The 12,362-nt window shown below is 54.5% G+C and overlaps 1 protein-coding gene across 6 annotated transcripts in view; it reads right to left on the reverse strand.

The window, feature by feature from the left end:
* CDH23 (cadherin related 23) overlaps positions 1-12,362 on the reverse strand; it is a 419,472-nt gene that overhangs the window by 66,007 nt on the left and 341,103 nt on the right. For 5 of the 6 annotated variants that reach the window (XM_025397736.1, XM_025397735.1, XM_025397732.1 and 2 more), the window contains 4 exons: positions 9,919-10,068; positions 8,794-8,922; positions 7,633-7,761; positions 6,671-6,898 (listed from right to left, as the gene is read on the reverse strand). In XM_025397736.1, the coding sequence (XP_025253521.1) occupies positions 6,671-6,898; positions 7,633-7,761; positions 8,794-8,922; positions 9,919-10,068 (636 nt within the window). Of the gene's footprint in view, positions 1-6,670; positions 6,899-7,632; positions 7,762-8,793; positions 8,923-9,914; positions 10,069-12,362 lie in introns of all 6 variants that reach the window. The other variant, XM_025397731.1, reaches the window with a different exon arrangement.

Genomic DNA, 12,362 nt, shown 5'->3' on the forward strand with positions numbered 1-12,362 from the left:
GGGCGCTGGGGTGGACGTGCAGGAACCCCAGGACCTGCTTTTCAAAAGACTCCTGCCTGACCAGAGCTCCCACTACATGCCCAGGGCCTGGGCCGAGGGGCTGATAACATGGCCTTCTTCAGGGGGTGCTCCTCGCGGGGTGGACTTGGGAGTTTGTGGTGGGATGGGGGGTTGCAAGGGTCCCGTCACCACCCTGCACCAACTTGGCCCCTGGGGTCCTACCTCAAGAATGAGGCCTTCCCCAAGGCTGGCCTGACTGTGCTGGGGGCTGGGTTAACGTTTGCTCAGGGAGCTGCAATGCGCAAAAGAGGAACTGGGGTTGCTAACCAGGATGCTGGGAACAAAGGCCTCTTGAAGCCCAGCCACAACCCAGCTGAGCATGGACCCCAGCCCACAGACAGCACAGGCCACCTGGCCCATTCCCTGAGCATTCCCTGCTTTGCATTGCTGCTTCTCTTCACCTGTGGATGCTTCGTTGCCCTAACTACCCTGTGAGTTCTGGGAGAGCAGGGTCCAGCAATAGCCTGGGCTTTGGACCTTGCTGCAAAGCTGATAACTGACACATTGCTTCTGGGTGATGGGCTGCCCCAGACGCCAGGCTCTGTTCTCAGAACCTCTCACAGTGCATGGGGCCCCCCTCTGACTTTCCATCAGCTCTGCCTCCCAGCAGCTTTGTCTAGGGCTAGTGGGAACTCCTCAATGGCAATAATGCCCTCATCTTGTGCAAGCCTCGGGGCAGGCGTTTCTTTTTCTTCTTTTGATTTGTAATTCTGATCTATTGGTACTGCTTCCTGGAATGTGTTGAGAGGGATTCTCAATGATCAATATAGCTTGGTGAGAAAGTGCCGAGATAGAGAGCCGTGTCCGCCTGGGGCACAGGAGAGGGAAGTGGCAGCATGCATGCTGTCTCTTGGCCTTTTCTGTTATAATCCTTGGTGCTTTCCAACACACTTTCACATGTGTTATTACTTGTTTGATCCACCCCCTTCCCTGAAAACCCTGGGAGATTTTATTGCTGCCATTTAACACATAGGGTAATAGAGGTTCTGAAAGGTCTGTGTCTTGTCAAAACAAGTAAATGGTGGGACTACGACTAAACCCTGGGTCTCCTGCTTTCTCCTCACTGAATGGAGTGGTGTTATGGGCCAGGACCTGGCTTGGCCTTCACCTTGGACTTGCTTAGAGTACATGCCAGGGCTCTGGGAGATGAACTTGTGCCCACAGGTCCAGGGCTCCACTGTACTGCACACCAGAAACATTCCTATCTGTGCTCTGCCTGCCCTGGCCGGGGCCTTCTCTGGGTCCAGAAGACGCTGCTGTTGATGGGCAGGCTCCTTCCACATCGGCTCCTGCCACCCCCTTTTCTGCCTGCCAACTGTGGAGCTAGAGGACTCCTGACAGGCACAGTGGCCCATGCGCCCCTCTTGCTTGCATTAGGGGATGGGGAAGGGAGAGACCCCCAGCAGCTGAGCCCCAGGGTCTCTCGGAGGAACTTAGCCAGTTGTATGTGGAGCATGTGGGCAGCCGCGGAACATCCCTCAAGAAGCCAGGCCAAGGGGTCTGGATGTACTTGTGCTGGGTCAGAGAAGGCCAGCCTCCTTGGTGCCACAGAACGTGAGGGCCAGGCTGGGACCTTCTGATCTCAAGCCAGGGGAAGCAGCTTCACAATAGCAGGGTCCAAGTCTAATAAACAGAAGGGGCCTCTGCTGTAAAGACATGAGGTGCGCTGCCAAGAGCAGTATCCCCAGCTCATAGACCGTCATGGGGCCGCTGCTGGGGACTTGCATACCAGAAGGGGGCCGTGGGAGATTTCTGTCCTGCCTGGATAGGTGACTTCTGCATGTCCTCACCAGCCTGAGAAGCCAGGGCTTCTCATCTGGAATAGTATTATCAGCTGGCTACAATTCACATGGGAGGGAGGCCACAGTCAAGCCCGCCCTCCGTCTCCACCCCGCTGCCAAGTGCCTCTGAGGCTGGGCTAACTCCTGACCTCCCAGTTACCTTCCGTGCTTCCTCCCTGAGCCCAGCTCTTCCTTTGTAGGGGCCTCCCTGACAACCACTTAGACCCCTCCCCCAAGCCTGGCCTGTCTGCCCATGGCCTGGAGCTAGGCAGGGGATGAGGCTGCACAATGACTCCCCCTGGCCAGTGGCACACCATTGTGTGGCGGGCCTGGGGCTGGCCTGGATACCCCTTGCAGCACAGCTGTTCCAGGTTCGGGTGATACCTGAGGCTGGGTGGAGGTGGCCTAAGCTGTTTGCAGGAATGTCCGGCTCTCAGGAAACTGGGGGGACAAGGGTCCCAGGGAGAAAAGTAGAGCTGGAGGGATTCAGATAATTTCTCTTGGCTCTGGGGAGGGTCTTAGCAGCCGAATACCAGGCCCCCTGCTTAGGGAGCCTCATCTTTCCAGACAGGGATGCAAATGATGCCTCCCCCAGAAAACCTGCCCTGGTTTCCAGGCTCCTAGCACTCTACCGCATCAGTGTCAGCTCTCCGGTACATGTGTCTTCCCCCGCCAGATTGTAGGCTCCTGGAGGGCAGACCTGTGTCTGAAGTATCTCTGGTGTCCTGGCCTGTAGTACAGGCCTCGCACATACTTGGTGTTGGATGAACAAATGAATGAATATTTCATGCCCTTGTCCTTTAGCAAGGTTGATGCTGAGCCAGTGAGGGCCATCTTGAAGCCGGGCAGATAACCGCAGTGGGAATAAAAGGAAGGCAAGTGGGCCTGCTGGGTTTCTCTGGACAGATCTATGCAGGGTAGCAGCTGCTCTCTCACCTATTAGACTGTGGCAGCCATTCCTGGAATCTCAGGGTGGTTGGCTGCAAGCTGCTCAGATCTCTGGTTGCTCTAGGAGGGGCTGGGACAATGCTCCTTCCTCACACATGCATCCGGTGAAATCTGCCCAGTGGCAGAGAAGGGCCCTGCTCTTGGGGATATTCATAACCCTGAGGGGTTTACTGCCCAAAGGTGAGGGTCTGGTCAGTGGAAACAAATCTTCAAGGGTCCAGTGCTCCTTGGAGGCAAGCTACCCTGGTGGGCACTGTGGGCTGTGGACCCCTGCTTGCTAGCTCTGCTCCATCCCCACCTTGGCTCGGCTAGGCATGGAGGCAGCAGTAGGGGTTCTTGAGAAGGCAGTGGGAGCAGCCCTTGTGGTAAGCTTCATATAGACTGTCCTGGGAGGATATGGAAATAGAGAGTCCTGCCCTTGGCCCTGGAAGCAGCCCCAGGCCTAAACCACCTGTGGCTCCCAGAACCCACCCCTGATTATTGCTTGCTCTTCAGCCTTTGTGCAGGTTGAACCCCAGAATGTACTTCTTTCTTGGCTGTGCTGTCCAAGACTGACCAACAAGACTCAGCCCAGGTGTCACCTCCTCCAGGAAGCCTTCCCCAAGCCCTTCTCAATACCCCATTGCACACCGGTGTTTTCATTGCCTCCCTTACTCAACTTCATTTCTTCAGGCCACAGATCACATTTTCTTCATTTCTGTATCTCCAGTGCCTGGCACATAGTGGCCATTCAGGGAATAATGGCTGAATGAATGAGTGAATGAATGAATATGGTTTAGTGCTAGTTTCTCTATGTCCCTATGGTCACTGCAATTCTTTACTGAGGTGTCCCCCGCAAAAACCAAATGATAGGAATATTTTCCCAACTTGGAGAAGCAGGGGGAAAAAAACTGAAGAGGGATGAATTCTTTTCGACTTAAAATTGCTTTCCTATAAATCTTTCAAGTTGGTACCTGTTGCTGTTTATATTATGGCCTGGAAGAAAGCATCATGGTTCAGCCCAGGAAGCCCCATATATATTCCCCTGGAGATGGATGGCCTCAGGGTCTCTGGTCCTAGTCATCCTGAGGGAGTTTTCTGGGGCCTCAGGGAGCAGAGCTGGTGATGACCAGGATGAGCAGGGCAGATGCCATCCAGCTTCCCATGCTCTCACCAGGGAGCTGGTGTGGGCTGAGCCCTGCTTCAACGAGAGCCAGAATGTCAGGGGCTGACATGTGAGGAGGGAATGCTTATGGTCCCCAAGGGGCTGGGATGGGTCCCTGCAGAGGGTTTGGCCAGAAGTTGGAAACTCTTTTTAGCCATGGGGATAAATCCCAAGATTTTAAAGGGTTGCTTGGATAGTGGCCCATGCATTCTGGGTGATTAATTGTGGCCAGGGTGATTTTCCATTTCTTCAGTTCCCATTTATTCTGGGGACCCAAAGGAAGTCTGATTTTGCCTACAAATTGCAGGGTCTTAGAATGTTATGGATCCCACCCATGGCCTCCCTGAGAGACCGTAGGACTGTAGGGGTTGGAGTGTGGGTGGGGAGTAGGGGTGGTGCGTTGGCTGGCCTGCATTAGGATTAGGGAGGGCAGTGTGGCAAATGCTGTCAGATACCCACCCCAAATCCATTCTCCACTTCTTCCTCACTGACAGAGGCCTGCTTTTGTGTGGGCAGTGATATATCTGGCCCCCAAGTAATATGCTGACCATAATAATCCTGTCTCTCATTTTTTCCAACCACGTGAGCCACTTCTGGCCAAGGAGACACAAGCAGCACTCTGGAGTGTGGTTCTGGGAAACCTGTTGCTTTCCTGATAAAAGGGCAGAAGTAGCTGCCATAGCCCTTTGCCATCTTTTTGTCATCTTCCTGCCTTGGATGCTGACTTGGTGCCTGGAGTTATAGTAGCTATCTTGCCACCATGAGGGAAAGGCCAAGAAACATGAGCTCTGATACCACCGAGCCTGAAATCCACATTCTCTGTGGAATTTTTGCTCTGTGGGAAAATGCATTTTGATTCTTTGTGGCTCCATAGTTCAGTTTCTGTTACTTCACAAATGCTATTGAAGGGATGACCAAGACGATCCACCCTGAAGCCAGGTGCAGTGGGGAGGGTTATGTCGACACTGGGTCCTGCCACGTTAACACAGTAAATGATACCCATCTCTGCCCCAGCCCCACCCTGCCCAGTGAGTGACACGTGTCCTATAAATGTGCCCCTGTTTAGCCCACTGGGTGTGAATGACTGAGGTAGCTAGTGATGACACTGTGTAGCCGTGGGTCTAAGGATGCCCACAGGGGTGCCCAGAGTCAGTCCCATTTCCTGGACTCCTCAGAATGTAGTGGTGGGGGTGGGGGTTCCTGGGATTATTGGCCCAATCCAAGTTCCTGGAGTTATTGGACCAACATCTCGAGAGAAGCTCCAGATAAAGAGCCCTGCCTAGACCTGGTGTGACCTCGCCTCCCACAGTGCTGCTGTCAAAGGGGAGAGGTCTAACCTGCTGTGAGAGGGACAGAGCTGAGGCCTCATTTGCAATCAGGGTCCTTCCAGGAGACAGATTACAAAACTGTCCCTGAACTCTTTACCTTCCTTGTAACCACACTCTTTGCAGTGCGACTTTGTAGCTCATTCCTTCAGAAGGTAGAGTTTGTTTTCCCATAGCTTGAGTCTGAGCTGGCCTTGTGACTTGCTTTGGCCAACAGGCTGTGGTAGAAGTGACCTTGTGCAGTTCCAAGCCAGGGACTCAAGAGACCTTGCATGCCTCTGCCGTCTCTTCTGGACATTTTCCAGTCCCATAGGAACAGGCACGGGCTAGCCTTCTGGAGGATGAGTTGTCCCTGTCACGCCAGCTGCTAGCCAGCCGACCCTCAGAAGCATAGCGCCCTGTTGACAGGCAGCTGCCCACACACAAATGCAGGGGCCCAGCTGAGACCAGAAGAACTACCCGGCGAAGCCATGTCCAGATTGCCAGCCTGCGGGATTAGCGCTAACTATGTGGTTATTGTTTTACACCTCTGTTTTGTTTGATTTGTAAGGCAGCATTATTGTGGCAATAGAGAACTAATAACAGTCCTCTTCCTCCTCATGGTTTACCAAGTGCTTCCACAGACATGAGCTAATTTGATTCCCCAAACAACACCTATGAGGTAGATATTATCTCCCTTTTGCAGATGACAAAAGCAATATGCTGAGAGGTTCTGACTTGCTCAAAATCATGCAGCCAGCCACAGTGGTCCTGACTCCAAATTTCCTACTCTCAGTTTATAAGCCACTCCCAATATAGCTCATCACCTCCTAGAGATCTCCATCCAGCCCCTGAGGCCCACAAGTCCTTCTCTAACCTGGCAAACTTTGAACATTGCCTTGGTCTGTGGCCCCATTCATTCGAGCATCAGTGTGAACCACAGACACCAGTCCCTTCCCACCCTGATGTGTGACAGCATGTCACACCACACAACTTAGGGGAAGAGGGCCAGAGGGGCACCCTTTCCGTAAGACACCACCATGCACATTGGTGTGGCCTCACAGTGCACAGGTGGGCAAGTGAAGTGGGGGCTAGATTCATACCAGCTTGTTCCCTGGGCCAGGCCCCAATACAGAGGCTCAAGCTATGCCACCCCATAGAGCTGCTCTGTGAGAGAAAAGAGGACTAAACAGAGCTTCTGAGTAGCTGTAGACTCAGGAGGGCAAACTAGCACCCCGGCTTTGCATGCAATAGGCCTCCATAAGGGGAAGCCATCTTGGGCAGATGGACTAAAGGCACGATGAAAGAGTTGTCAAGGATTCGCCCGCTGTGTGGAATTCCATTCCCACTCATCTTGTTCCCCTCACTCGGAGGCGGAGCCGCTCTGGCCCAAGTGCTCCTCCCTGTGGCCACTGGCCACCCCCCTCGCTCACCGACAGGGTGGGGGTGCCCTCGTCCTCCACAGTGACCACCAGGTGGTAGAAGCTCTGGCGCTCGCGGTCAGGCGGGGCGGGCCGTGTGGCGATCTCACCGCTGACGCGATCCATGCGGAAAGTCATGTCCTTGTTGCCCTCAGTGATGTAGTAGGACAGGACACTGTTGATCCCGATGTCACGGTCAGTGGCTCTCACCTGGGCCACAGCAGTACCTCCACCCACGTTCTGGGAGGAGAGCAGGAGAGCGATCATTTTGGACTCGAGGCATTGGGGCACAGTCTAGCACCTGCTCCTGTAGCCCAAAGGCTCCCCCTGTACCTGCCGAAAGCTTTGCTGCATCTACTCCGGAGCCATGATGGAGATAATAAAGATGATGGCAGCAAACATTCTGTGAGCACCTCCAATATGCTGGGGCCTGCGTTAACTCACTGGGTCCTCTCTCCAGCCCTGCGAGTTAGGTACTGGTATCATCATCCCCATTTACAGATGAGAAAACTGAGGTGCAGGGAAGGAATGTGTGCAAGTCCACACAGCCAATCAGTGGGCTGAAGCAAGGGAGTCTGGCCTGAGAGCTAGACTCTGGCCACGTGCCAGCCTGCCTTCATGAACGTCCAACCTGGCATGATACCCAGCAATGCCAGGGCAGATTGGAGTGGCTCAGTCTTAGGGCTGAATAATAAATACATGTTTTAAAAAGGCAAGCTCCCGGGGTAAACCTCAGTTTCCTGTCTGGTGAAAGGCAACTTTCTTCTTTTCCTCTTTTCTCTTCTCCTCTACTCCAAAAAGATACTGTGTTCTAGGATCTGGGCTAGAAATCAGGGATATCATTATGAATGAGCCACAGTTCCCATCCGTGAGATCTGAGGGACCAGTGGGACTGGCAGACATTTAAACAGGTGCTGCATCATGCCCACGTCTCCCCAGATGTCCAGCTATATGGGCCCTGGGGCTGCTCTCACCTCATTCACACTGACATTGTATCCAAAGGGGCTCTCGATGACTGGAGGGTTGTCATTGACATCTAGGATGGTCACCTGCAGGATGTGGTCCTTCTTCCGTGGAGGGGTGCCTCGGTCAGAAGCCACAACCTGCAAGGAGGAGGGCAACTGGAGTCAGGGCTAAAGGGTGGCAGGCAGGATCAGGAATATGGAGTCCAAAAGGACTGTGCAATTAGTGGGAAGCATTTGGGAGGGCAGAGAGACTCACTGAGCACCCCCCGGTGGCTTGGCAGCCCTGGGCTCTCCCCAAAGCCTTCACCTTCTGCCCCATGCTGCAAATGATTCTTGCCCAATCGTTGTCTGACTTGGGATCCTCATTTGGAATCTGATTAGCATGTACCTAAGCCTTGACCTCCTGACCTACCTCTGACTGTATTCTGGGCTGTGCCAGCCTTTGACCATGACCCTGGGCCTGCAACCTGACCCAAGGCTCCTGCCTTTAGCTTCAAAGGCCTCTGTCCCATGCACTCTGTCCCATGATCTCTGGCAAACAGGAAAAGAGCCTCAAGTAATATTATCAGCAATGAGCTGGTGCCCTAACCATAGGCTGAGCCTGTTTCTGGGAGCCCTGATGCAATCGTAAGTGCTGCAGGAGCTCAGCTCCTTGCAGAAGTGCAGCCCTGAGGTCCCCAGAAAGCCCTCGGCAACATCCCAGCCACGGCCATTCTGCAATAATGATAGCCTTTGTGGCTCCTCACGCCTGCACTTGTTTCTTCCCTCCATAGGGCAGGCCAGATGGGGATCTTTTTGTACATTGCACAGATGGGGAAAATGAGGCCCAGAGTTAATAACCTGTCCAAGGCCACACTGTATTTGTAGAAGAGTTGGGGCCTTCCCAGCTCCACCAGGCTCTCCCTCATCCTCCTGGCTCTTACAGCAGGGGAAGACACCTCAGCTGCCTCCTCCTGGGCATCTAAGGTCCCCCCCAGGTTTCCCTATCCTGGATCGGCCTCACTGTGCTCTTGGCCCCGAGGGGTCCAGCTGGCCCCATGTTACTTGGTGACAGCAGGGGCACTGACCACCAGAGTGTGCTGATGGACGGGCTCTCTCCTAGATGGACACTTGTGACCAGTCTAGGCACTTAGCCAGTGGTCTCTCGGCCCAAGGGAGGCCAGGCCCCACCTTGAGGATGTAGTGGTCCAGCTCCTCTCTGTCCAGGGGCCTGGCCACAAACACTTCGCCAATGGAGTCATTGGTGGTGACGATCTCAAAGGCGCCCGCGATGTTGCCAGAGGCCAGGGAGAAGACTACCTGTGGGGAGAAGAGAGGGTGAGGGGTGAGCAGGTGTGGAGGAGACGTGGCCAGGTCGGGCTAAGGGGGACTCCCTGGTCCTCCCCTGCCCACCTGGGCCTTCTGTTCAGCAAGGGCATTTGGGAGTAGAGTGTTTTATGCAGAAGTGATTAATCTCCCTCAAAATGGGGGTGCAGGCCCATGGAGGCAGTGTAGCACCCATGGAAGGTTCCGGGGTTAGGGGATGTCAGCATGCTGGCCTGGGAGAGCAGGGCATGAATCCCATGGCACTGATGTCTTCCCAGGGTAGAGGGAATTGTGCTCACGCTGCTGAGGCGGGCACACGCTGCGGCGTTACCTGGACTCTACTTGGTTCTTAGAGCAGCCTTGACAGAAAGCAGCTGTTCTCAGTTCACAGAGAGGAGGCTCAGAAACATGGAACAACCAGCCAAGGTCACACAGCTTGCAAATGCCAGAGATCTGAACCCACACACTTTTGTCTCCAAAGCCAGCATCCCTCGACCCCTGAGACTATGTAAGCCACGCTAACACCTGCAAACACACGGCCCAGTGCACGGAAAAGATGAAAGCTGTGTGAACACGGGTGGGTTTCATCACTTCTTTCTCTGCACTCTGGGGTGTCCAAATCTGGAGCGATGGCAAGCACTTCCTGCCATGGGGCTGGGCCCGGGAAGCAGGAGGAAGGACGAGCATGTCCTCTCAGGGAGCTGGGGCTGCGTGGGGAGGAGTCACCCGGAAAACAACTTCACTGCAGGGCTGAGCCTTGGCTGGCCTTTGGGCTCCATGTCCACGTGACCCAGGCAGGGCCACCGGCCAGCACAGCTCTGAGGCAGCTCTGTCCCTTCTCCCTGACCACCAACTGGGTGAGTGCAGGGGCAGAGACTGGAAGAGCCTGGTGCTTGGTGATGGGGGTGGCTCAGAAGGCCCCTCCAGCTGTGGGAGCTGTGGGAGCCCTGCTGACATGGTGGATCCCGGCTGTTTCACTCGGTGGCCCACCTGCCCATTGCTGCCAGCATCAGGGTCCCGGGCCTTGACCGTAGCCACTCGCTGGCCCACGGGGCAGTCCTCGGGTATGCTGATCGCTGAGTCGGAGATGAAGTCAAACCGGGGACTGTTGTCATTCTCGTCCAGCACAGTGATGTAGACCTGAGGGTGAACGCGGTCGGAGACCTACAGCCTCCTTCCCCTCCCTGGCTCCAAACACCTGGGTCCCACCATGGGTCCAGTGGGGACCAGATCCCCAATGAGTTCTGGAACATCAGCAAACTCTCAGAGCCCACTGAAGCCTATCCTGACTTTACAAAGGAAGCCCTGGGCCCATGGCTCCTAGCAGTCTGATTGGTGTGGGGTGGCAGATAGACACACTCAAATCTTGGCCAGGAGGGCAAGGGAAGAGGCCTGGTGGGGAGACTGTCAGAGGTGGTGGGGACAGGAGAACTGAAGAGCCAGGCCATGGCTAAAGCAGACAGAGGCTAGGAATGCTGGTCCAGCATGAGCAAAGCTTCCTGTTTTTCATGAAAAATAAGGAATCTAGATTTTAAAGTGAAATTGGCTGATGAGTAATAAAATTTAGAGAAGAAAATTATGTATGGGCTGTCCAAACCCATCTGGTGGCCAGATAGTGCCCGAAGGTGTCTTTGTTTGCAACCTCGGGCTTAGAGGGAAGGAAATGGGCCCAGGAGTAGGAGGGGGCTGCAAGGCGGCTTGGTGCCAGTGGGTAGAAGGGCAGATGGGGAAGGCATGTTAATTTCCGACTGTCAAATAAAAACCAGGCATGCAAAAAATGGCACGCAAGAGCGTATTGTTTTGCGTCTGTGGCTCGGGCTTCTTGTGGAGAGGCAGGAGATTGGAGGCCTGTTGCGGGTGAGGCCTCCAGTCCATGGATGGCCACAGGTGGCTGGAATTACAGGTACCCAGGGGTTCACTGATAAGGGCATGAGGGAAGCTGGAAGAGCTCAGGTTTTAGGTATCCCAGGACAGGCCTTCTCCCACTGCCCTGCCCCAGGCCAGACCCCATTCTCTGCTTCCCTGGGTATGGGGTTCAGGGGCTCCCAGGCCCTGCTGACTCTGCACAGGACTCATGGGGAGCCGGCTGAGCCTGTGCACGCTGCAGAGGAAATTCCATGTCATCCTCCCTACTATACAGGTTTGACTGCTCAGTCCTGGCCACACTCCCCTATCTGTAGGCAGCTCTCAGAAGTATAGGGGAGCGAGCCCAGGCTTCGCAGCTGGGCCAACCCAACCACTTAGGAGTTGTGCGATTTTGGAAAAAGTTATTCAAGCTCTCTGATTTTCCATTTCCTCAGCTGAAAATCAGAATGAGAACACCTGTTGGGAGGAATAACTGAGCAAACAGAAAGTGAAGGGGTGGCACCTACTCTTCCCTGTTCCCTCTTCCTGCCTGGCAGACATTCATGATTTCTCTTGCCAAGACTCTACCCATCTGTCATGAATTTTGCTATGGAGTTCCCTGAGGTCCCTGAGCCCCAGTTCGCGCATTTGAAATGGGAAAAACAATACTTATCACACTGTTCTCAGGGTGAAAACAGACAAGGGTCCTTGTGATTGGATCCCTCCCAAACACCCTCACTCTAGCTAAGGCCTCATTTAGACTCACCGTGGTTCCTCACACCACAGGGCCTTTGTGCTTGCTGTTCCCTCTGCCCGAAATGCTCTTCCTTTTTAAGCTGGATTAACTCTCATGCATTCTGACGCTCTCAGCTTGAGCCCCTTCCTCAGGGAAGCCCTCTTCTAGTTCCCTGACACCTTACTGTAGGCTTTCTCTCAGGGCATGCATTTACTGCTGTGATCGTTTGATCAATGTCGTTCCCTCACTGTATCGTACACTTAGGAAGGCAGGGGGTGTGTCTAATTTTGGTTTCTTGCTGTGGCCTGAACCCAGCCTAGTGCCTGGCACACAGCAGGTGTTCCCACACTGACTACTGCTCTGATCATGGTGAGGCTGCAATGCAGGGGTGAGGAGGCTGCTGGACTTCCCAGTGGAAGGGGATCGGCCTCAGTGGGTGAGGAAGGAGGACAGGTTCCCAGGCCTATGGGAATGAGATGGGTGTCTGTGTCTTCACCCAGGGCCTCACAGTCCACATTGCCCTCCCATACGCACTGAAGGTCTGAGCTTACTCAAGAGCTCTTATAGCAGAGCCGTGCCCTACCCAGTTTGCCCCTTCTGGTCTGCCTGACCACTCCTTCTAGGGCTGGCCAGGGCTGCTGGGGACGGGGAGGAGCCAGGTGGAGGTGAGCTGTGGTTTGGGTTCCGGCCTAGCAGAGGAAGTGTTTCCACCTTTAAAGGGCCCCTTCCTCTGCCTCCACCCTAGCACCTCAAACAGTGTTTGGGGCTACCGTGGCTGGTGGATCTGGGGCAGCGGGCCCTGGGAGCCTCTCAGAGGAAGCCAGGGCAGAGCAAAAGCGGGTGGACCCTGCCA

This window comes from Theropithecus gelada, chromosome 9 (assembly GCF_003255815.1).
Source record: "Theropithecus gelada isolate Dixy chromosome 9, Tgel_1.0, whole genome shotgun sequence".
Classification (NCBI taxonomy): Eukaryota; Metazoa; Chordata; class Mammalia; order Primates; family Cercopithecidae; genus Theropithecus; species Theropithecus gelada.